The sequence below is a fragment of the Drosophila santomea genome, chromosome 2R (assembly GCF_016746245.2).
Source record: "Drosophila santomea strain STO CAGO 1482 chromosome 2R, Prin_Dsan_1.1, whole genome shotgun sequence".
Lineage (NCBI taxonomy): Eukaryota > Metazoa > Arthropoda > Insecta > Diptera > Drosophilidae > Drosophila > Drosophila santomea.
The window spans coordinates 19,634,475-19,659,306 of NC_053017.2; the positions used below are offsets into that span (position 1 = coordinate 19,634,475).

Sequence of the window (24,832 nt, forward strand, 5' to 3'; positions counted from 1 at the left end):
GGCACGCAGCACGCATAGGAAAAAGGACTCCCCGCTGGCAGTCCTGTAATCCCCCCTTGCACTCCTGCCTCCTTAGCCTAGTCATCTTCCCAGTCAAGCCTTATAAAAATTGTTTTCGGTCGCTTATTGGCAACAAATTTGCGTGCCTTGCATACAGAACCAAAATGGGAAAAGCCAGAGAACAAACGTAGAGTTCACTACAGTAAAAAATCGGTAATTTAAACAGGTCATTAATACAAAAAAAATTGCTTCAAAATCCAAGAGCTTCAAACTATGCCCAAACTTCAGTTCCAGCTTTTGAATGGAATAGAAACGAGATCATAATATAATTTCTGTTGGTAAGGACAGAACTTAATACACCATTTACCACACACATAATTTCGCTGGCATTTTGGTTCGAGTATTATTTTTGACTGTACCGCAAACAAGATGAGAAACCTGATAAAGGTTGCTCCCACAGCGACTTCATTACAAAGTTTGCCAAATTGTGTAGGCGCTAAATGCAACAAATACAGTAAACAATTTATTAACTTGGCCTGAAGAGATTTTCGCAGGCTTCGCAAAGAATCAGTTGGATGGAAGTAAGCGGCTTGGTTTACCACTAACAAGTGAATTTCATTTGTTCGTTTTTTTCGCAACGCAATGGCCATCAATCATTTTGGCCAGGACATTTGCTGCTTTTGGCCCAAATTAAACAGGGAAGTCGGGATGTGAGCGGGCAGGAAAACGGAAGTGAGGTTTGGCAAACAAGCCCGGTGCACGTGCGGTCATTTTGTCGTTTATTGTTGACTTTGGTCAAACAGAAAGTATATAAGAAATATAATATTTGAAGATGATCCCAGCCAAGCGATAGTCAGCACGTGCTGAATATGTACGAAATAAAATATCCTTCTTATATCATAATTAAGTATCCGCAAAGGTTACATAAAGAAGAAGCTACAGAAACGTTGCGTGATGAAAATATATAAGCAAGTGCAGAAAAGCAATCTTGAAAGCCAATGCAAAAATGCTTGTAATTGGATATTATTTGTATGTATTAAATATGTAATTACTTTAACATTGCTGCCACGGGTCGCTATAAGAAATGCCAATATCTACAGCTGATCCAATTAAAGTTTTGTGAAACTGTTCGCCCAGAATTCTTTGATAAAGTTACCAAGGTCCTGGAATCCTTGATTCGAATTTGCTGCTTGAATTTCAATTTCGTTTGTTCTCCGAGCGTAGCGAAAGCTAAATCTTTCCCAACTTTTGATAGTTTATTAAATTATTACAAAAAAAATGAGGAAAAATGTTCGCCAAAGCGAACAGAAACTTTTCTAATAGCAACAAAATCATGAAACAACCGAGACGAGTGGATGGGTAGGCTGGTTGGGTGGCTTGGGAGATTTGAGTGGCTTGGCTTGGCTGGATACACTTTGTTAGCCAAGTTAACTCTTTGCAGGCCCTGAACGACAGTTGGTTCTGTCGCTCGCTTCACAGTTCAGAACATTCAAATTACAGAGAAGGTTGGCAAGTCAAACCAAACGGAAGCAAAAGCCAAAAGTTCTCGGGGCAACTTGAGTGCAAGTTGCTCCATAAAATGTGCCAAACATTACCAACTCAAAATACATGCCAGACTCTGCCTCGGAACAGACCCAAAACTACAGTCCAAAAGTGTAACTGCCAAACGGAAACAAGACAGGGAAAAACCCAAAAAAAAGAAAGAAATTGCCAAAAAAAAAAAAAAAACCTGAGAAAGCCATGAAAAATTCAGCAGAAACTTGTCCAGGTGGGCGGCAGGATTCAATGGGGCGGCAACTGGGCTGGGTGCCACTTCATTTGGCAGTGCGAGCGCTTCCTTTGGTCCTCGCCCAGGTGACAAAACCAGGTGCCCGGCCAAATGGATCCTGCCCGGCAAATGAATGCCTTCCGAGCACAATCGACTTGTGGAAGGGGAAACTATAACTGTATTGTACTCCGGTGCCATATAATCCTGTCCATGGCCGGAAAAGCGCCTACATAAGGATCCGTTAACTCGACAAGTCGCTCTTATTAAGAAACCAATAGAAGATACTTATATACATTCATAAGAATGAAAAAAAGAATTTAAGAAAATCTGAAAGTTTATTATAAATAAAACAAGTTTGTTTAACTAAAAACAATGCCATCTCAAGCTACCACATCCCAAATCCTTAAAGCAGAACTACAACAAACTGAATTCGTATTTAATCGTGAAACTACCAAACCATCCTGCTCGAAGGCGGTCCAGACCCAGGGGCATATCTTAGGTTCCGCTGGTGACCTTCCCGATGGCAGCCCGAGCATTATAATAACACTTTCTCAAAAAGGTTCTTTATGGGGTTTCCACCCCATTCCATTCCATTCCCCAACTAGCATTCCATAGCCTCGAACCACCACCCACCATTAAGCACAGTTAGTTAGTCGTTCCTTGTTTCTCGTTTCCCTTTCCTTCAGTCCATTGTTCCGCGGTATCTCCGCTGCTCTCTCCTCTCTGCCACCGAGTTCTGCGCGACGACTATGGCCGAAAGTAATCTTCCAAGGCAAATGTGAACCACAAACAAATTTATAGCTGCAATGCGGCCAGGCCGAGCATAACGGGCCCACATTTCTGTGAAATCTATGTGAGTGGATGTGCAGAGGGGATGGGTGGGGGAAATGGAGAAATGGAACTCAAAAGGAAACTGTCGAGTGAGGACGACTATAAAAATATACAACAATACTACCAAGGCAACGGGACATAATGAGCCAGGGCCAGACGGCCCGAAACGGTAAATGGTAAGCGGTAAGTCTCTAATCGGTTAACGGTAAAACCGAGCTCAGCTGAGCAAATGTGGGCCACCAGCAGGAGAGCGAGAGCGAACAGTTTGGGCTTTGGATTGTTGCTTTTGAACTGCACCTCCTTTGCAGTACCGTTAGCGGTTTTCTGCTTATGTGCTTTGCATGGCCATTTGTTACGTATACGTATGCGGAGCATACGTTCTCTCTTTCGTTCTCTCTGCAGACTTGCCTTATTTGGCTGCATACTGTAAGGCGCTCTCCCGTTACTTCTGTCTTTTTAAATTTCGATGCATAAGTTGAGGCGCCGCCTCTCTCTCTTTTTGAATCGTTCTCTGTTTCTCTCTTTTTACTTTCACGTTTTGCTGCATACAATCTCTCCTTGCTCTCTCCGCTTGTTTATGCGTCATTTCTTTTGCCTTTTTCTCACCCATCTCTCTTTTTGGCTAGTAATTCGTTCGTCTATCGTCCATCGCTTTTCTTACGAAGCAAACGCAGAGGCAACAACAAATATTATTTCTTGCTCAATTTTATTTTTCTTCCTTTTCATCTTGCCCTTCCCTTTTTTTCTGCTGGTTCGCATTGCAGCATTTTACGCAGACAAGCGAGCACATTCTTTCCCCTAGAAGAGAGAGGACAGAGGGAAGGCTTTGCGACGTTTTCAGCAAATGTTCGCCATTCATTTTTGTCATCGACGCCTTTGCTGTTGCTGTTGTTGTTGTTTTTGCTGTTGTTGTCCTTGTTGCTGCGTTTGTTGTTTTTGGCTGGGATGGTGCCTGGAAAACTTGCTTCTTCTTACTTGTTGCGTTTCGTCCTGGGACGAAAAAATGGTGAAACGATATGAGAACGGAATGGAAATGGAATGGCTACGCTTACTTTTGCTAGCTAATTTATGCAATGGCTACTGAGTTTATTTTAATTATTTTATATTATACTTTGAAAGCAGGAGATAAATATTAAATTCTAGTAATAAAAAATAAATTAAAAGAAAGAAAGAATTTCATATGTTGTAGGTACCATCTAAAAGGTTATTAGTTTTAAAAATGGCGTTATTATATTAAAAGTAAAAAAAGTTTTTAATTATTTTCCAAATCTTTGTTTTAATTCAGCACCGTTAAATCTTGTAGTGTTATTGCTTTTAAGTATCCAAAATACGTTGCTTTGATCTTGCTTCAATTCAATTCAATTTAACGTTTAATTATGTAGGAAGTACAGAGAGACCACTGTACTAGTGATTCCCATTTTTGGCAGAACGCACCGAAGGGCTTTCAGATTACATTCACTCTGTGGCTCCCCCTTTCATGCCAGTTTCATTAGGTAGATTTTCCACCTGAGTGAGGAACTTTTCACCACCACCCACACCCACTCACCCAACAACAATGTTCTGCATTCACAAGTTCGTTTCATGCCCTTATGGTTTTCTTTTTTCCCAGCAGGCCCCTCTGCATCGCATTTTCCCTCGTTTGCTTTGCTGCAGCAGCTTTCATTCATGCCACGTCAGTTGACAGAATGCGACATGGCCACACACAAGCAACAAGCCACCCACTGAAGGCGACCACCCACCGCCCCCTAGACAATCACCACCCACCCACCCACCACCCACACTCTTCGTTGTCGACTACTGCTGCACTTGGCAAAAGTTTCTACCAGGCATTGCCATGAGAAAGAGCCATTCAAATTTACCGCCCCCTCGCCACGCCCCCTTTTCCAGTTGCTCCTCGATCGAAAGGGTTTCTATTTGGTATATATTCTTTGGCTCTGCAACCAAGCAACACGGTCAACACAGCAAGCCATGCTTGTTTATCCCTAAAAACAATAACAAACTCAACAAACTCGGCTCAGAACTCGACCAGACCTCGACACAAGCATATCCAGAAAAGCCAAACACATAAATTGGGAATTATTGAAAAAGGGAGCATAGAGGTTAAGCTTATGCAAATACGTGGAATACCCTGCATTTTATGGAGAAAGCTTTAGTTATCAGATTGCCGCAAAATACCAGCACCAATCTGCTTTAACTTCGTGATTTTGTTTACCATATGAAGAATCAATATCACAAATTCCTGTGTACACCGAAAGTCATTTAAATTTCTACATTTTAAAAGAACTTAAAAAACACAATAATACCGCAATAGGTTAACTTTGAAAAGGTAGAAACCATTCCAATGAGGATTTTTATAAAAGCCAAGATCCGTAAATCTGCTTAATAAAAATGGGTTGGTATACATAAATTGAATGTTATAAGGTAAAGAGTACGAGCCATATCCTAATTTCAGATACTACCGCCGAACGCCAGGTGAGACTGGAAGGAGTGGAACGCGTGCTAAAGATGTCCCAGGAGCGCATCAAGATAGCCATGATCATTCCGAAGCTGCTGGAGAACCCCGAGAAATTAAAGAGCGTCCTGAAAGGCACCTGCTACGAGGAGGTCCTCGAGCCCATCGATGACATGATCCACCACCTCGGCAAGCAGAGTGGACGTTCCAAGCTGCCACACGACCACACCACCATGCGTATCGTGGACTTCTTCCTGGTCAACCATAGCATTCACCGATTCTTTCCGAATCTGAAGAAGAACCTAAACGAAAGGGATCGAAAGCTACTGGCCGCTTTCCACTTCCTTCTGGAGAGCGCCCACGTCCATCTGCACCGATCCTCGCGAAGCGAGATCACCAAGGAGCGGAAGCTGCATGCCATCTATCACCAGAATGTGGACATTCAGAAGAAAATCAAGGAGCTGAAGGCGAGCCTGGCCTTCCAGAAAGTGATTGGCAAGTGGAAGACGGCCGCCAAGGGCATTTATCTGATGAAGGTCGAGGAGGACCTGGCCAACAAGAAGTGGCAGAACAACGTGGCCATTCAGAACGAAATGTAAGTTGGATTTTCAGTACTGTAAGCTACATCGTTTATTTTCCAATTTGCAGTGAAAAGTGCAATCGCACGATGCGTAGTTACCACAAGAGCAGCATGGATAGGCAGAAGGAACTGGAGGAGGAGCTGGTAAATGCCCGGGACAGCTACGAGAAGATGACCAAGAAGCATCTCGCCGAGGAGCACGAGCTGCGAAACGAAAAGTAGGCTACAAATTGAGTTATCTAACAAGAAAATTGTATGCATGCCGATAATCCTGAACAGAAACAAGTTGCTCCTGCAACTGCAGAGCATGCTAAAGAAGTACGACACCAGTCTGGGCGAAAAGATGCGCGAGAATCTGGTGGCGGAGGATCAGTATCTGGCCGCCAAGAAGGTCCTCGACGACTTCATGGTGCAGTTCAGGCAGGAGGAGCGCATCTACAAGAACATCGTGGTCAAGCGGGAGGAGGAGGAGCGTCGCATCCAGCAGGAGAAGCTGGTGATCTTCATGATGAACCGGGCGGCGGCCAAGATCCAAAAATACTGGCGCAAGTGGAAGAAGGATCAGCGCAAAAGGAAGCGCCAGGGAAAGGGCAAGGGCAAGAAGGGAAAGTAGTGTCCTGACAATTTCCTGACCTCTATATATATTTCTACATTGTACAATTTATATGTAGAAATACAAATATATTCCCACCTTCTACTATATACTACTAACTTTTAAGTCTTGTTTCCATTTTTCAAAAACTGTCACATGTTGAAAAGTCATATTTGCTGCAGCTTAAATGTTGTTTGCCAGTTTGACTTGCCAGCTTTTGTGGCATGAAATGTCTAAGCATGCATAAGTACCCATGTATGCAAATTAATATTTCCATAAGAGAAAAGGCAAATGTTTACTCGCAATTAAATCTTGTTTATTTGGCACTTGACAAAACACAGCGTTTGCACAGAAATATGAATTGACTTTTGCTTACCGAAACTTTCTAGCATTTCTAATACAATCTAGAGGAATGAAATGAAGTTTTGTTATTTAATTTCTTATTCTAGAAGTAGTTACTTGGATTATTTACGTTGCCATGTAAGCAAATGTACATTTAAGTTTATTTGAAAACATAAAATAAAACCCAGTTTGATAGGATTTCTTATCGAACTGCGATAAAGTGCGCCTAAGACATTGTCAACGTTTTTATTTTTTCGATGGGGTTAAAGGGCGAATTGTGGGGCTTCCCTGCGATTGCGAAAATCCAAGAGAGAATGAAAACGCCTGGCAGAATGTTTACCCAACACGCACACACACACAATCACACACACACACAGAGGAGGATGGAAAAGCCGAATTTTCATGTCTTGCGGGGCGAACGAAAAATGGCGCATTGCTGTCGTCGCCAAGCGACAACGACTACGACTACGACTACGACAACTACAAACGCTCTTTTGGCCCGATGTTTGCTGCATTGTTACTTCATTTTCATTCTCGTTTTCGTTACCTAGCCATCGCCATCGCCAAGCCACCCACCTCCCATTGCCCACCCTTGTGGCATGTCTAATTTTCCAGAGGTTAACATACTTAACTTGTTGGCATGCGTTGCAAATGCGCCAAGGCTGCAACGTTGCACCAAGCGGCGCCACATTGCGACAATTCGCTGCGGCAAAGGAAATCGTACGGCAGCTGGAAAATGCGCAAAATCGCCGTCCAATGGTGTCCAATGGTGTCCAGTGGCCAACTGTCCCATGTCCAATGTCCAATGCCCAATGCGAAATCCCAGTGGAATGGCCCAACGTTCCGCATTGTAATTGCAAACACGCATCCGCTGACCACCGATTTGTAGACGTTATCTTTGAGTCCAAATAAAAAATGTATTATATATGAATGGTCCCATTTTTCAGGGCTACAACTTATGCTTTTTATTGCACATTCATAAGTGGAGCTGAATAAAGACGACGGTTTGAATACCATGCATTGATAAGGCAACGCTGCGTATGCGTAATTTTGTCAAAGGTGATCATTCCTCAGGCAACTGTGCGTATGAGTAACGTAAAGTGGTTTTGGCGGGTCAGGAAACTTGTCGTAACATATTTTTAATAAAAAGCTTAACAATTTATTTATTTATTTATAATTTCTAAATAGAACGTTTTCCCTATAATGCTTTGTTTTGCAAGCACTAACATTTCATATTCATAAAAAATACTTCAAAACATAAGTCAATCACTGTGTGTATTCATGCTGAAAACAAAAGTTTTGATAAGCTCGAAAAAAGATTTTATGGCACTAAATTGGTTGACTCTTTGTGGACTGAGTCATAAAATCCCAGCCAATGCTTATCACTCTTCCATTGTTCTCATAATTATTTCAAAGGCAATCCTAATATTACTGATAAAAAGATCAGTAATTCTTTTGTAACAAAGTCTAAAATTCGGCCAAATTCAAGTCCCTCGTAAACAGAGTCCAATTCCAAAGTTACCGCCATGGCCAAACGCGATATCCTGCCCGTCTTTCCCTCCCGAGCCAATTCGGTGATCATGAAGCAGCGGGTTCTGGCGGCGAGGAGGGGCGTGGGTCTCCTGAAGCGGAAGCGGGACGCCATCGACATGAAGCTGCGCGAACTGCGGCGCATCCGTTTCGACCAGGACATGATTGGGGATGAGACGATGCGTCATGCCATATTCTCGATGGCAAAGGCCAATCTCCTGGGCGCCGATTTCAAGCCGCAGATGGTGAGCCGCAGCCACATGGCATCCGTATCCCTACGCCGCACGGAGATCAAAATTGTGGGCGTCAAACTGAACACCCTGGAGCTGGAGGCGAAGGGCGTGGGCGCCTTTCCGCTGACGGGTCTCAGTTGTGGTGGAATGCAGGTCAACCGGATCAGGGATTGCTATACGACGGCACTCAAGGCACTCGTGGAGTTCTCCTCCCTGGAATACCAAGTGCGCATGCTGGAGGCGGCCTCGCTGCAGACCAACATGAGGGTCAATGCTCTGGAGCATGTGGTAACTATAATTATAACATATTATATGGTGATCTATATGATTTAATACACCAAGGTAATACCCGTTCTGCAAAATACCTACAACTATATATGCGGCGAGTTGGAGGAGTTCGAGCGCGAGGACTTCTACCGCCTGAAGCGCTCCCAGGCGAAGCAGCTGGAGGCCAAGATGGCCTTCACCGAGCTGATCAAGACCAAGAACATGACCGACGAGGAGCTGGAGACCTACATAAAGCGCAACATAAGTCATGCCCGTCCTGCTGTCGACACACCCTTCGATCAGGAAAAGTTCGAGGAGCGGGAGGTGAAGCGGCGGATGCGGGAGGCCCGAATGTCCATGAAGCAGCGCCGCGAGGAGGAGAAGAAGGAGGCCCTTCAACGGGGCGAGCCCCCGCCGCCCACATCCTTCATCACCACACATGGCGCCTCGATCAGTTTTGCTGGTCGCCAGAGAGATCCACGTGCCAGCAGTGGGGATCTGTACAGCACCAAGCGGATGCTCCTCTCCTCCGCCACTGGGCCGGAACGGAGGTCCACAATTAGTGTGTCCATTAGAAAGTCTGATTCTTCTGCGCCCGAAACTGGAAACCAGGAAACTGCGCCCAGATCCAGCGGAGAGTCAAAAAAAGGAGATGATGATGCGCCCAAATAATTACAAATAAATTCTAGTTGCACCATCATCAGAAAACCAAAGTGCACAAAGTGAAGTAAATAAAAGACTTATATTTTTTTTATAATATAATATATTTTTTAAACTATATAGGGTATATTAATTGTCGAAACTCTTGTTGTCAACACTAAAAATACAATGTATTCCAATGTAACTGCAAGGGTAAGTACATATGTGTATATGCAAGCGTGTGATTGCCGGAGCTAGTTTCCTTTTCGTTTACAATTGGTAACTTAAGTTATGATAAATTTATATATTTTTGTTCACGCCAACAAATTGGACCCACTCCCCACTCTTTTCGCCAAAAGCGCCGGCGCGACCGTTACAACGGCGAAATCAAACTTATTTTCGGTTTACGAAGGTAAGTGGGAAGGCAACAGAAACACATGCAGACGCTGCACGAGCGAACTTACCCGGTTCGTTCTCGCGAGAGCGAGAGAGCTTAGCGCTGCTGGCAAAATAAAACCGTATATATGGCGACGCAGCGCTATTTCGAACACAAAGTTTTGAGTCGTCGACCGTTGCGGACGGAAATTCAGATTAGGATCGTGAGTTGTCAGAACAAACATACCAGAGATTGCATATAGAGAGCAGTATTGGGCCAACAAAAAAAAAAAAAAAAACTATAGAGCACACACCCAGGACCAGGCGAAAGTTTCGCGGAAAAGCCAATTTCTCGGCGCCAGCCAAAAATCAAGAAAACCAACGAGCAAAAAATGAAACAAATATCTTTATAAAAACCGAATTCGAGCAACTTTTATATGTATTAGCTCTCCCCGCCACATATCTACTATATAAACGAGAATTCTGCCGTGTGCGCGCGTGTGTTTGGCATATTTCGCACAATAGATGAAAAAAAAAAAACGCCGAATGAAAGCCACAAAAAAAAAAGAAGAAACGCAAGGCGAAAATTTGTATTAAATTCGGCTGAAGCAACAACACTACAGAATTTCAGAAACTGCCACGGCGAGAAAAAAAAGCGTCGGCGTCGGTGCTTTGGACGCTTTTCTTTCTCTCCAAGCTGGTAGTAGTTTTCCCCCTCTGCCTCTTCCACCTCCAGCTGACCCCGAAAGTAATACCCATCAAACCTCTTCTTGCTTCTTTTGCAGTGTATTAATTAGTAAAAAATAAAGTTTACCGCGCGTTCCGTAATTCCACTCACACACATACCAACACCCAAGCAGCAGCAGCAGTAGCCGCAGCGGATTAAAACTTCGTCACTCTAGCAACAAACAGAAAAAAAAAACACCTACAAAAATGGTAAGTTTATGGGGCTGGAAAACATGTGCATCTTTATTTTCTGTTTACACAACCTGCGGCCATCATTTTCCATTGAAATTTCCACAGTTTTTGCGAAAAATCAAAGTCAGACAGCGGCCTCCAGGCCAATTGCCATTAGTGCGAGCAGGAGGGGGCGAATCGCTTCCAATTAGACGTTGTTTATATGGTTTTAACGGCTTTTCACACACACACTCGCTCACACACACATCCCAGCACACCAAACACCCCGTCGAAAAGCAGCTGTCCCCGGGAAATTCGTTTACATTTTGCACCCCAAAAATATATCGCACCTACGGGTAGAAAAAACTGGTTTGTTCTACAACCCAATATCGTTGATTTAGAAACAAGAAACAGCGAACAATATGCATCCCCAAAAAAAAAAATTATAGTTTATACCCCTTTCACTTCATGGTGCAAAAGTAGTACTCATACTTGCTAAATTTCATTTAATCTAATCGAAATCCATAAATTTGCTTAGACTTGAAATTAAATTGCAAATAAGTTGCAAGATTCTCATGTTATTAACCTGGCTTAATCAAATCTTCAACTTTGGCCCCGGGGGTCGCAGAAAACAAGCAGCACAATTATATAGCAATGCCAATAGTAAGAATTTACACACATGTCACGTCACTCGTCAAAATTATTATTTATTTTATCAAGGCTGTCGCACACGGAATGTTGACTCGATCGGGTTCGCCCTATAATAATTCCATGACGTTCGGCAGAAATAACCCTGGAAACCCAATCAGGCGTGGAAAAGTGGGAGCTCTTATCAGCATCTCAAGCAACACCTCATTTTCCAACCTCCGCCCTCCATTTGGTTCATAAATCAATGTGATTTTAGCCAATTTGTTGAGCATTATGCACACACACACGCATACATATGTATATAGACGCGTTGCCATCGGCACTTTTATCAGCAATTTTTCAAAGATCCCCGCAAATAATAGAAAAGCGCCCTCCATTTTGCTTATCAGTGGAAAATGTGTGAATATATATTGATGATGAACAACAAAGTCGCCGGGCCCGGCATTATTGTCCTCTTCTCTTCGCCCCGCCGTTCGTTGTTCGCTTTTTCTATGCTTTCTGCTTGTATTTTTTATTTACCGCACACTTGGCCGCAAAAATTGAGGTTAGACACGGCCCCATGGAAATGGTGAAAAAATTCTTTAGAATGCGTTCTCTTTTTGCGCTCTTGCGCACTGGACGCTCAGTTTAACCGTTTCGACGCTCTCTCGCGTAACCGTTTCACACACTTTCGCGTCTCTCTCTATGTGCAATTATTTCGTTTGCGTTATCAGTTCCGTTTTGTGCTGCGTCTCTCTCTTTCCGTTTCTTTCGGCATTTCATTTTTTTTTGCGCCTTGCGCTTGTCACTTTTATCGGCGCCTGCCCTTTCTTGTTTTCTTCCATAACCGTTTCATTTGCCGCATTGCGGTTATTTTGCTGTTTCGCCTTCGCCTTTGTTCGTCCGCTTCGGTCGTTCATTCGTTCGGCTCGCCGTATTTGTGTGCGTGTGTACATGAGTGCTTGCGTGTGGGTTAGTGTATCGGTGTGTGTGTTGGCGGCTGCCTGTTCCACTTTGCCTTTTCGCACAAGAATTTTATTGTAACGGCACAGGCGAATGGCGCGGGAGGAGGAGCGCTGCAAATGAAGAAAAATTCCTGCTAGACGCCGCTTAACCACATAATCCAATTTTCTTGTCGCCTTCTTTGTGCTTTCTTCTCTCGTTTCGTTTGCTTTTTCCTGCGCTTTTTGATAAGAAAACCCCACGCCCACTGCGATGCCCCTCCCTCGCCCACCCCTCGTTTCAGCCTCATCTGGTGTCGCCTAATTTAATTAGCGATTTTACAGCTCTCGCAGAATGCAAACAGCTTTTAATTAAAATATATCGCAACGCTTTCTATGTGCCCAATTTGTTGCAGTGATTCAACGCTGCTAACTTGGCCCAGAAGAAAACAAGCAAACATTTGCCAAGGGTTTTACTGACTGATCTTCAAAGTTTGTTGATCTTTAGCTCAGCTAATTATGAGATACGTTTGCCTGTGTATCTTATTTGTTTCCGTTGAAAATTAGCCAACATTCATATAAACTTCCATGAGTCACTGTGTTTCTGGGCTGACTTCATCATATGATCATATGGCCTATGATGAATGTCCGATGATGTGAGCGGCATGTTAATATTGGCAAATGACTGGATTATGGCTCAGTTAGCACAGTTGTTAGGAACCCGGTGCATATGAACTTAAATTGTACCCAAAAACCAAGCTCAACCTAACCGCCCTGTCATTCATAAAACCAAACTAACCTCTATGAAACCGGTTGAGACCGGCAAAAAAGCGTCGGCTATGCAACGGTAAACCCGGCAAACTTGGTTTAAGCATAAAGCTTCATAATTTCAGCAAAGACCTGTTTTATGTTGTATTTTGCTGTTGAACTTCATTGGGAGAAATTGTATTATTCAGCAGAACATGTTTGCGAAAAATTTGACAACTCTTACAATTTATATATGATTCAAGCCTAACTATATCAAAATTATATTTATCAAAACGTACTCATGAAATTATATACAATGAATCATAATTTATAAAAAAAAACCTCATCTTATTATTTGCAAGTGAAAAGTTGAAAGATGTTGACTAGCTTTGCTTGATCTTGAAGTTACTACCTCAAAAGTTATGGAAAAAATTCCGATGAATATACATACATATAGCTTGAGTCCTGATCCAAGGCACACAATTGCGGAAGGCACTGTGTACTGTGTTTGCCTTGGATATGGAAGCTTCCTCGGGACGTCGCCGTGGGCGTCTGATTGTGCATACAAATGGATTACCAATTAGGCATTAGCTGGTCCCCTACTCGATTAACGACCCCGCCCGATTGACTGCCATTAATGGATATCATCGGTGGGTGGGGCTGGCTGATGCTTTTGATTGCAAATGTCGCCATTTAAAGAGAGGGCTCCAATCTGCTTTTCAGCGGGTGTTTCTCTTTCGGTTTCGGTATCTGACTCTGTTTCTGGCTTAGTCACGCCTGCCAATGACATAACCCAGTTGAAAAGCGTTTTATCTGCCCAGAGTATGCCCAGATAAGCTGGCCAAATTCAATTGAACGCCAACGCGACAGAAAGTGCAAATAAAACAGGTGCCACCAACGCGGCAGCAAACCGAATGTGCTCGTACTTGCTGTTTAAACTCACCGAAATTATCCCGATTAGATAAGGTCAAGCAGGGCGCTATAATTCCAATGCCAATTGCTGATTTGGCTTAAAGCAAGTGGCTTTCTGTTCTCCACATGCTCCCTGGGCAACGGATGTTGTTCATAAACGCTGGTCAACACAACATGTCTGGGAGCCATGTTGGTGTGCCATTTTTCAGAAACCCCCTTTTGGCCTTCAAGTTGAGGTGCTCAATTTGATGGTACCAAGGCGATTAGATAAGGCGAATTGGTTTGTGCTAGGGAAATTCACATAAATTAACTTGATTTTCAACAGTTCAGAATAATAACCATAGACTCTAGATTGGTAGGAGCTATAATTAAACGGAGCAAATTAGGTTGTAATTACATAGGATCGCTCAACAAACAATTTTATATAGTATATATATATCATTTCTATATAGCAAAGCTTTCAGCAGTTATCAGCTTGAGCAAATATATAGTATAAGTCATCCTATGACGCAGGCGAAGTTTGCTTTTGCATTTTTGCTTCATGATTAATAACAATTATCGCAAGTCAAACCAGGCCTTATTAATACTCGTTAAATTCTTGGGCTTATCGGCGGGGAGCGAGTTTCACAAATAAACATTCATTTGGCCTGGCCGTAAAACAATAACAGCAAGAGGCAGACGGGAATTTTATACGCCCGGTTTTTGGTTTTGGTGCTGCAACATTAGACCCCGAGGAGAATCGTTTTTGGCCAGAATTACCGTCTCTTGTCACATATTCATCACTCGCATGACAATAATAAATTTTGGTTTTGGGTAACGTATCCATCTCCACTTCGCCTTTCTCTGGCTTTCTTGATTATTCAGTCGCCGCTGACGTCAGGTTTTTGTTGATTCAACGGAAACTTAACACCTTCTTCAAGATACCAGATATATATTGTAAACATACCTAGATACAGATACAATTGTATGAGGACTTGCCTGGCGGCGAGCAAACAATACGCAAAATTATTCAAATTAAACACAATTGTTCTCCCTGCTCGTCTTTTGTTATTCTGATATTACTGATTGTATTCTTAGGTAGTTTTCCGTGTTGACATTGAAATGCCATCGAGATGTCATTGAAAAGTTGTTCACAAAGCAACCAGGTCGACTAGAGTAGTCCATATCTAGCTGTAATATTTATTTTTTAAAGCATATAAAGTCGGAAGTTACACAACGATTGCCATAATGGTGTGTGTGTGTCTGCTTTTTTCGCTGTTGGTTCAACTAATTAATGTGCGATTTTGTTTGTGTTTTCCAGGCCGATCAGCTGACAGAGGAACAGATCGCCGAGTTCAAAGAGGCATTCTCGCTATTCGACAAAGACGGCGATGGCACCATCACAACAAAGGAGTTGGGCACAGTCATGCGCTCCCTGGGCCAGAATCCCACAGAGGCCGAGCTGCAGGACATGATCAACGAGGTTGATGCCGACGGTAAGTTGGGCCAGTTGGGCGAAGAATGCTATGATGGGGGGGAGCATTGGGGGTTTTTGGGCGATGGTAATAAGTATCAAGTCAAATTCCTTTAATGTTTACACATTTTCCATGCCATAAGTGCTTTTAGAACTTGAGATTTCGGGGAAGAGACTACAATATGCAATTTGCATATTGTAACTTGACGGTTCGGTCGATAATCGTAACTTAAATATTTAAAGCAAATTGTGAATTTGGCCTAACTTTCTGTGACCTACAACATTTAGGCGATGAAGTCAGACTCTAGAGCTTACGACTCTGTGCCAATGAGCTGATTTGCTATGGTTTTAGTCGGCCATCTCATGATATCTCAATAAGCTAGTAAGAACAACCCCTTCTAACCCGATCCCGAGGTGTCTAATTTTGTTTACCCAAATCTATTGGTGTTCTGGGCCTAATCCCTCTCACTCGTTCCATTCTCCACCTTTCGCAGACAGACATAGATCAGACCAGCATTTGTACGACAAACAATGGGTGAGGAAAAAAGGAAAATCACTTCTTGGCTAAAAATATGCAACAAAAACACGTCATAGGCATTAAAAATAGATGACTAAAATATTTTGGCTCTTTCCCGTGTCTTGTCTTTGGCAGCCGCTGCTGTCAGATTTTCTTCTTTCTTTCATTTTTTTTTTGTTTTCGGTTGGTATTTAATTTTTTTTTATGTTTATTTTTGAGTAAAGGTGGTTGTTCGCTTAGCTCGAAATCTCGAACAAGTTTTAGTTTGTTCAACTTTTTCGGGAAACGAGGAAGATCAAATTTTATTTTCGATGCAAGAGGAAATCGAGCGACACACGCCTCGCGCCAAAAATGTTGCTAAATTGAAAATGTGTCGCCCATTTTAATAGTAAGAGGTTTTTCACCTTTTGGCGGTAAACTATAGTGCCGCAAATTACAAGATTTTCAAATTAAGTAGGCACTTTTCCTTCCTTCTGCTTTGATTACAGATGAGTAAATTTTCCTTAGGATAAAATTAAGCAACTAAATTGTTAGAACTTTGTGGCACAAAGTATGCTCACTTGCTCTTTTATAAGTTTTGCAACTGTCCCCGCCCAATTTGTATTTGTTTTCGTTGCTGCTCCATTTTCTTTGCCAGCTTTTCTCGGCTGCTTGTTGTTGTTGCTGCTGTTGCGCTTGCACGTGGAAATTCTGTGCGCATGTTGTCGAAAATATCCAGGACACCATCTGCAAAGTCGTCCTGCACAGAATTTCTAGGCGCAGGCGCCCTAAAAACCCTCGCATGATTTTTTTTCTTTTTTTTTTTTTGCTGGGACTAAAGTGTTGCAATCATGAAGAAGTGGGGGGTTTTGGCCAAGCGAGAGCGGGTGGGATGGATGTGCACAATAACTGTTTATCAGGGCTAAAAATAGTAGTTTGGTATGTGGCAAGGGGTCGCCACTTGGGAGTCCAGCAGCACAGTTCGCCAACTTTATTTGCTGGAATTTGCATATGTGGCAAACTTTTACATTGAGTGGAAACAAAATGTTTTGGCCACTTTATTTTGCAACGTTTAGTATTCAAAATTACTTGCAAAAATTGTTTCAACTCGAAAGTGGCTTCCACTCCCCACTTCCCACTCCCCCCTGCTTCTCCTGCTGACTCCTCCAATTTACGATCCCCCGCAATGGAATTTATGTACTTTCTGGCCATCCGAGTCACCCACTCACTTGGCCCACTCACGTTGGTCACATCAGGCAGGCAGTCAGGAATCTGACGGAAACATTAAACATTCATTACTTAAAATTTCGTCGGCGTCTCGTCGCAGCCAGTTGACGATGGCCAAAGTGCCAGCTTTTCTCGGTCTCTGAACTGCATGCAAACGACTGAAATTAGTTGGGGATCGCAGGTTGGTGGGGAGTAGTAGGAGATTGTCCAGCGGAATAAACTCGGTATAGAACGATATATATAATTATCATGGGTAAATTTGGTTTCTATTAATTGCGCTTGCAAACAGGCGGAACGTACACTTTTAGCAGCACCCTTTTTTTTCTGGTTTGCTATAAAGTCGATCTGAATAAAAGTTTGCTATATTTGATGAGAGCAATGGAAGATGCCCGCAAACTAAATATAGCGATGCCACTGCGCGCCGACCAAAAAAGACAAAACTTATTACAATTTTAAATTGTCTGCAAAATTTTGCGCTCAACGTTGCGCATCGGAAAGTGGGAGTGTGATGATGGGCAGGAGGAGGGATGGGATTGGCGGAACGGCGTAATGGAAACCGAAATCCCCGCCGACACTGGCCATCATCATCATCGCCATTGGCAGCGCGCGATGAGCATCATCATTATCATAATTATGATAATTGGGCTGCGCGGGTTCTCGTCAAAGGCGTTCGTGCCAGTCTAAGAAGCGTCTAACAAAAATGGCAACAAATTTCCCAGTGCCCATTTCGTTCATCTGTCCCCCGTTTCTGTGAGTGTGTTTAGAGGCTTTCCTTGGTATTTGTTTTCTGATTTTCTATTTTTTGGCTGGGGAAATCCTATCGACAAAGCCAAAAGCAACAGAAAATCGCGTCAAATGTTTTAAATAGAATCATAAACAGAAACGCAGGCAAGACAACAAGCAACAAAAAAAAAACAAAAAAAAACCTATACCCGAAATCGAAATTGGAATGATCTACTAAAGCCACCCGTCGATATTTTATTTGATGTTCTTTTGCTATTTTCAAAATATATTTTTGGCTCTCAATGCAGCCAAATTGAATAATTATAATACTTAAATTAGCCCAAAGTGTAATCTTTTTTCTTTTGGCAAATTTTCGAATTGAATGCACATTATTTTGAAATGGAATTGCCTCCAGACGTTTTCTATCCATTTCAACGCAAGTGCTGAAAAAATATTTATTTATTTTAAATCGATTAATTCGCAGAATTACTGTTTAGATTTTTATAAACCAAATACTTGAAGGCGCCATATCGAAGAAGCAAAAACTATTTATCTTTCATTCCATTATGTTTTACGGGCTATTCGAGTCGAGTACAAAAGTAAAAGTTCATTTCATTCAGCCAAATAAAAGGCTTAACTCTTTGTCAGTAAATCTAGATTGCCCTTAGGAGATCATTGGCTGTTGAAGTTCAAAAGGGCTCCGAACCTCTGCCTTTTAGCAATCATATACTGCGAGTTTCCTCTGGAGAAAACCCATTTCCAGCAAAGTAATAAAAAACACATTCAATTCGCAAGAAACAAAATGATAGCCCCACAATGAACCACGCTCCATTTGGTTTTGAGGGTAGCAGCAAACAGAAAACTGAAAAACATTTTATACTGTTCCATTTAATGGACAAAAGACTCTTCTTTCTGCCTTCTGGACTGCTGGGGATGGCTTGAAAAAGTCAGTCAATAACAATTAAGGCCAAAAGTTGTTGCTGCCTTTATGTGCGGCCCCTAAAATGAAGACAAGAACTATTCTCAACTTAAAACCAAGCCAAGTCGCAAGGAAACTTTTTCAATTAGTATAACAAGAATTTCGGTTGGACCACTTCATTTGCGTTTCACTTATGGGATAAGCTCAAGGAAATGTATTTGGCCAAATTCTTTTACAAATTTTCATTCCACTTGGCTGCACCATTCTGCGCCCGGCGATAAAGGAGCCCGATAAGAAATGTAGAAAAGAAATGGGATTAGGCGGACTTATCTCTCGCACTCCGCAAGGTGGGTGGCCCACACACGTGTGGATTTCTCGGTGTGGGTGGTGCTCCCCTTGTAGGAAAGTTTGTTTGGAGCTTAGGCAAATATGAAAATATGCTCGATTATATACGAACCACCTCCCAGGGATTTGGCGTCGAAAAGGCAGGCGGGCAGAGGTAACGTGATGGAATAGCTTTAGGTAGTGTACACAGCCCCCGGGTGGATGTGGATATTCCTTTTGTATGTATGGCGTTGGAAATGGCGAACAAACTTGGCCGTAATGATGAAAAATGCCGGCTGCCTCTGTATCCCTGACTTGAATTTATTATAACGCTCCGGGGAAGGAATTTAAATTGATGCGAGTGGGTTGGGTGGGAGTGGATGCGATGGTGGAATCACCGAAAACCGACCCACAAAGTATGCAACGAAATTAATTGTTATTCTTTATGGTTTCCTCTTACCGCACAGGCAACGGCACAATTGACTTCCCTGAATTCCTTACAATGATGGCACGCAAAATGAAGGACACCGATAGCGAAGAGGAGATCCGGGAAGCCTTCAGAGTGTTCGACAAGGACGGCAACGGCTTCATCTCCGCGGCCGAGTTGCGTCACGTGATGACAAATCTGGGCGAGAAACTCACAGACGAGGAGGTCGATGAGATGATCCGGGAGGCTGATATCGATGGCGACGGTCAGGTCAATTACGAAGGTAAGTGATCTGTGGTGAACTATCTTACTAAGCGACTTATTCTTTATATTCAAAAAGCACTAAGATATAGCTTAGGAACTCAGTTTTCCACACTTGAAACCTGAGAAGTCCGCATGATGAAATAAGGTATTACGAAAAGGCAGAATCAATAGGTTTCCTTGAAGACGTTGCCTAAGAAAATGCTGAATGCGGTAATTTTCCGATAATCTGCATCGACCAATTTCACTTTGCATGGTGTCGTTTTCCGCAATTTTCGCTGTGGGTCGCGTGTTGCTGCCTAATTGGATCTGTCTGCTGCACCTGGCGAGAAACTAAAACAAAAAACGCAATAATGATTGAATCACTGGCATCGAGTCACTAGCATTTGAGTCACAATTGGCACTTGGTTGTGTCATATGGCTTTGCTAAATAACCAGATCTCTCAACGCTCCTCCCCTGTTTGTTATAGTAATACTTATTTTCAGTGCTAGCCATGTACATTATATATACACATATATGTATGTATATAGACAGTTAAAACAAATATCTCGCCATGTGCAGTGCAGTTTTATACGAAAATTTCGTGTTTTGTGTTCTTGGTAATTTTTTAATGGCTCGAAAATTGATTTTTCAATTGAGCAAACAGCACCAGCAGTGAGAGAAGAAATCGCCATTAAATTGAAAAGCCAAAACAATAAAATAGAAAATGGAACGAGTTTGAGAATGCGAAAACGCCTTACAAGTTTTCAGCAGATTTACTATGGCATATCCTCCCACTTTCTTTGCTCTTTTCTGAATTTCACTTTGTTGTGCGCACACACACACACACACATAGCGACCGGGAAAAGTAGCAATTAAAATCGGACAGTATTTCCCCCAATATCTATTTCTATCTCTCCTATCCCACGATTATATGTTGATCTTCAAGTTCAAATAGAAATCGTTTTTGGCTGCCGCCGAGGCATCTCTCGGATCAAATAGATTAATCACAAGTAATTTATGAACAAAATACATAAAAATAGCGAAAAGTTTAAACAAAGCAAATGATGATCTACATTTATAATCAATTTCTGTATGTTCCTAAGGTAGAATTTCTAGAAAAGCAAACAACGATAGATAGAGTACAAGCAACGTAGGATTAGTTGGTACTAAGGAAGTGCTGAGTGTAAGGAGGTGCTTCAAACTGTCAGATAAGTGGTGTTTTATAGTTATGAGGAACTCGGGTTTGACAAAACCCTCAAGTAGTTGCAAATCAGGCGATAATGAAAACTGTCAAGTGGTTTGTTCCCAAAATATTGCACTGTACAAAAAAATATATGCGTAATGATTTATGCAGTTTGCCTTTGTAAAAATCCCTTAATTGGTGGAAAATCAACAGAGAAAAGAGCTTTTTAAAGCATTTCGTGGCATCATTCGGCTGCCATATTTCACTTGCCATTTATACTTTTCCTGCGCCTGCTCCCAATCAGCATTTTTTACGCCTTTCGCCACTTTCCTGCCGGCGAAATTGAAATGTTTTTAAGAGCCAAAATAAATGTCGCGCGTAAATTCCACACTTAAATGATTAACCCGCCGGGCAAAAGGCAACCAGAGGCGCGAGGCAGAGGTAGAGGCACACAGTCCGTGGCGCACGGCAACAGTGCGAATGGGAAAGAACAATTAAAATAAAATATATAAATATTGTGCAATATTCTTCAATTCCCCCGCTCACAGAGGAGATGAGATGGCATGAACATTGACCGAGCGAATGAATCTCATTTCGCCTGGCCGTGTTTTTTCGTTCAGTCAGCGGAATCAGCATAACGTAAATATAAAATGCGCATTGTTGCCATATATATTTGCTTATTGCCAATTAACCAAAGTCTTTATTGTTGTCTTGCCGGCAATACAGTGTGCCGGGTATAGCCACCCATCCCCCACTCCTTGGTAATTTTGCAAGTGAAAATTATATGGCGCAAACAATGAATTTGCAGAGAAAGATATTGGGGGAATGGGTTGAAAATGGGTTGGGAATGGGAATGAGAATGAGATGAGATGAGACTTACTTTGGCCAAGTGCCAACCAGATAGTAGAAAAGCGTTGTGCAAAGGGAACGAGAGCCAGGCAGGAGAACAAGTAGAAAATCAAATAAAATGTTAAACAAAATACAAAGAACAACAAATTAAACATTAGCACACGAAGCGGAGCAAATTAAATGAACACAACCCACAACCGAAAATGTGTGAGCGAGAGCAGCGGAGATGAGTTCCAAAATTAGCAAAAACGAACAAAAATGTGGAAAATACACCTTTGCACAGATATAATAGAAATAGTAGAACAAGTAAGTTTGGCGAATGTAAACAAAACGACGAAAGATAAACAGCAGAACCACAAACGACGCAATGAGGGGGGCAATGCGGCTAACTGGGGGCGGGACGCTGAAACTCTACAACAAAATGCACGAAAAATTTGGCCAAAACATTTTGTTGACCAAGAACAGCTGCACGAATTGGAACTCGATCGGTATTAATTTCATTTTAATTGGCCTAAAATATAAAATAAATTGGTAAATATAAGCAAATGTTATTCAGGCATCTTATTTTGCTCAGTGCAAACCACTGGTCACCTAGTAGGCGTGTCAAAACTAGGAGCAGTGCTGTTTGTGGACGAAGATTTAATCAAAGGAGTGAACCTCCGAGCATTTGCATGTGGGGAAATGTCAAGGCTGCCCAAAGGAAATTCGATTCGTGGATAGCTTGTTTTACACATGGCTTCGCCCTTTTCTTTTCCGGGCGTTGCCTGAACTTCTTGGGCTAATAACATTTTATTTTGAAGCCTTTTACGGCCTCGAAAGGGTTTAGTTTTATTATCGAAGGTGTGTTTGGCAACTTGAGTGCTGCTGCCTGCCGCTAGTTGGAAAAATAACTATAAATGTTGCGTTTGATTTCCCAAAAGCTTGATAGCAATCTATGGCTCAATTCAATGGCCAGACCGTTACGTCTATAGATTATAGAGTTAGCTACAAAAACGATAAGATTGTTCAAGTACGGCAGTGTAATCTCGATTTCGGTTGAACTTTGCCTACAAATAAATAATTAGACCATTCATTATTCGTATATTCCCAAGAATCTGGGGGTTTGTACACTGTTTTTTTTGGCATCCCATCGATACTTGCAAATTCTTGACCATTGCTTCCTACGAAATCCACCCAATTTACACGCCCACCCAATCCGCCTGTCCTATCTGTGACTTTTGGTGCCCCCCTCTTGTTGTCGTGCTTAAATATTTATAAAAAGCCAATCACCCTAGCCAAGAGAAAGCAGGGAGATGATGCGGTGCAATCAGCAAGAACAGAGAATTGGTTTCTCCCTTTAAAAATAGAAGCAGGCAAACACCTGATAAATTGGGGACACCAACACAGGCGGGAGGAACCCCACTTCCTGATTCCCTGTATCTATGGTATAGTACTCGGAACATCTTACTTGTTTCCTAATTCCGGAAATTTATGAGTTACTTTAATAGCCTACAGAATATATAGAGATATTGTATTTATGCTTCAAATATCTGAACAAAGTTTGATTGTATGATCTATAAAGCCACGGATATTGCAATGTAACCAGGCAGCCTTTATCGATGCTAGGTATATCCTAGTCTGGACGTTCCGGCCTGGCTTTCCCGTTATCTCACCCATTAATTCGCGAACAATGCCTTCGCTGCACTTGGCCTGCGTCGCCGCCAACGTCGCAAGCATCCTCTGCTTTCTATTTTTGGCCGAGGAACCGAAGAGAGTACATAATCTCTGGCGATTGACTGTCTGAGTCTTTGCACTCAATAAATTTTCCTCGGCTACATGGCTCTATTTTTCAATCACGGCTGTGTGTGTGAGTGTGCCTGTGCGGCAAGTGTTTTCATCAGACGTCTCGTGACTGGCTCGTTTATCTTATTGATTAGCTGGCCGCAGTGTAATGCTCGTTTGCTATTGATTAATTGGCGTCTTAATTTAGTAGAAGGTTAATGACAGCGCTCGGCTATTTGCGATACTTGATTTGTCGTGTGAATCTTTTAATTTCGTGTTAACTCGAGAGGTTGGAAATAGTGACTTGACTCCTTGACTCCAAATTAAATATTTAGCCCTATTTAGCTTCTAATTTTAAAGTTTTTTAATTATGCTTGCAAAATGAAATGAACCTAGTACTAATTCTGTACTTTCCCTTCTCTCTTTGCAGAATTCGTGACTATGATGACATCGAAGTGAAGCGTTAAATTATTTCTTTTTAAGCCTTTCTATTTTTTTAAGATGTTGACGAAGACTGTAGCTGTGCGCAATAACATCGCGCCACGCTGTTGCTATGGACCCCAGTAAAAGATCTTAAAAAAAAAACAACAACAACAAACAACAAAGAGTTAAGCAAAAAACAACCAACATAAAGGAGAATAAGAAGCAAAAAACATTTAAGAAACTTTAAAACAAATAAAACTTACACTTAAAAAACGCAAAAGCAAATGAAAATTTAAACAAGCAAAAATGAAACAACCGAATTCAGTGGGAAGGAATTACATTAAACTGAGCGAGAAGGTTAAACGAGAAAACAACATAATTTTAATGCAACAACAACTACAACAAACCAAGCAGCATACTTAATGAAGTCACCGTTTAAAACCACAAACAACTACAACAACAACAAGAACAACCAGCAGCAACCAACAAGAATCGCATGTTATCGTTTTGAGTAACTAGAACAAGTCTATCACTACACTGAAACAAAATGAGCAGCGAGAAGATGAGCAAGCAGAGGGCGAAGCAAGAAGCAGCAGCAGCATCCACCAGTATTGCCGATAGATGGCGCCCATGGCGCATCAAGGTCAGCGCGCCACCTGGCGACGGCGGCACGCAACGGCTGCATTTTGTTTGACAGTTTTCCACTAAAAAGTAAATGAAAACCCGACTCTGTAAGCTAGCAAATTGTGTTTAAAGTATAATGAAAAATTGTCGATTTCGTTGCGAGAAGAATAAAAATAAAAGCTAAACAAACAACAAATAAAAATAAAAATACAAATAAAACAAAAACTGTTAAAGAAAACTATTTGAAATTTTTGCAAACTGGCAAAGTTTATATAGACACGCTACACGAACACACTCATACACACACACACACAACCACACCCACACATACACATGAACACCCACTCCCACACACAGACATGTCAGAAAACCAGAAATAAAATATATTATAAATACAACATATATATATTATAAATAATGTAAAATCAAACAACAACAAATTCTTC

General features: G+C 42.0%; 3 protein-coding genes across 4 annotated transcripts; all 3 read left to right on the plus strand.

Annotated features, from left to right (window-relative positions):
- The first annotated feature begins 4,596 nt into the window (after positions 1–4,596).
- On the plus strand, positions 4,597–6,333 carry LOC120444647 (dynein regulatory complex protein 10). The gene is made up of 4 exons (XM_039624473.2): positions 4,597–4,991; positions 5,052–5,646; positions 5,700–5,849; positions 5,911–6,333. Exons 1-4 carry the CDS (start codon positions 4,988–4,990, stop codon positions 6,242–6,244), a joined length of 1,083 nt encoding a protein of 360 aa, XP_039480407.1. The 5' UTR covers positions 4,597–4,987; the 3' UTR covers positions 6,245–6,333.
- A 1,585-nt stretch (positions 6,334–7,918) lies between these two features.
- Positions 7,919–9,373, plus strand: LOC120444646 (V-type proton ATPase subunit D). The gene is made up of 2 exons (XM_039624472.2): positions 7,919–8,616; positions 8,671–9,373. Exons 1-2 carry the CDS (start codon positions 8,092–8,094, stop codon positions 9,265–9,267), a joined length of 1,122 nt encoding a protein of 373 aa, XP_039480406.1. The 5' UTR covers positions 7,919–8,091; the 3' UTR covers positions 9,268–9,373.
- Positions 9,374–9,716: 343 nt separating this feature from the next.
- On the plus strand, positions 9,717–24,624 carry LOC120444648 (calmodulin). Of its 2 annotated transcripts, XM_039624474.2 has the most exons (5): positions 9,717–9,833; positions 10,395–10,545; positions 15,034–15,208; positions 19,343–19,585; positions 23,770–24,624. In XM_039624474.2, exons 2-5 carry the CDS (start codon positions 10,543–10,545, stop codon positions 23,796–23,798), a joined length of 450 nt encoding a protein of 149 aa, XP_039480408.1. In that variant the 5' UTR covers positions 9,717–9,833; positions 10,395–10,542; the 3' UTR covers positions 23,799–24,624. The 2 variants fall into 2 exon arrangements, with proteins under 2 accessions (XP_039480408.1, XP_039480409.1); XM_039624475.2 differs by lacking the exons at positions 9,717–9,833; positions 10,395–10,545 and adding an exon at positions 14,946–14,963.
- Positions 24,625–24,832: the final 208 nt, after the last annotated feature.

Excerpts from the sequence above, each read along its gene's own strand:
- LOC120444646 (XM_039624472.2), top strand. The coding sequence starts at position 8,092 with ATGGCCAAACGCGATATCCTGCCCGTCTTTCCCTCCCGAGCCAATTCG. Across the intron at positions 8,617-8,670 it reads TCAATGCTCTGGAGCATGTG|GTAATACCCGTTCTGCAAAA; the intron begins GTAACTATAATT and ends TAATACACCAAG.
- LOC120444648 (XM_039624474.2), top strand. Across the intron at positions 15,209-19,342 it reads CAACGAGGTTGATGCCGACG|GCAACGGCACAATTGACTTC; the intron begins GTAAGTTGGGCC and ends CTTACCGCACAG. Across the intron at positions 19,586-23,769 it reads CGGTCAGGTCAATTACGAAG|AATTCGTGACTATGATGACA; the intron begins GTAAGTGATCTG and ends CTCTCTTTGCAG.
- LOC120444647 (XM_039624473.2), top strand. Across the intron at positions 5,647-5,699 it reads GTGGCCATTCAGAACGAAAT|TGAAAAGTGCAATCGCACGA; the intron begins GTAAGTTGGATT and ends TCCAATTTGCAG. Across the intron at positions 5,850-5,910 it reads CACGAGCTGCGAAACGAAAA|AAACAAGTTGCTCCTGCAAC; the intron begins GTAGGCTACAAA and ends AATCCTGAACAG.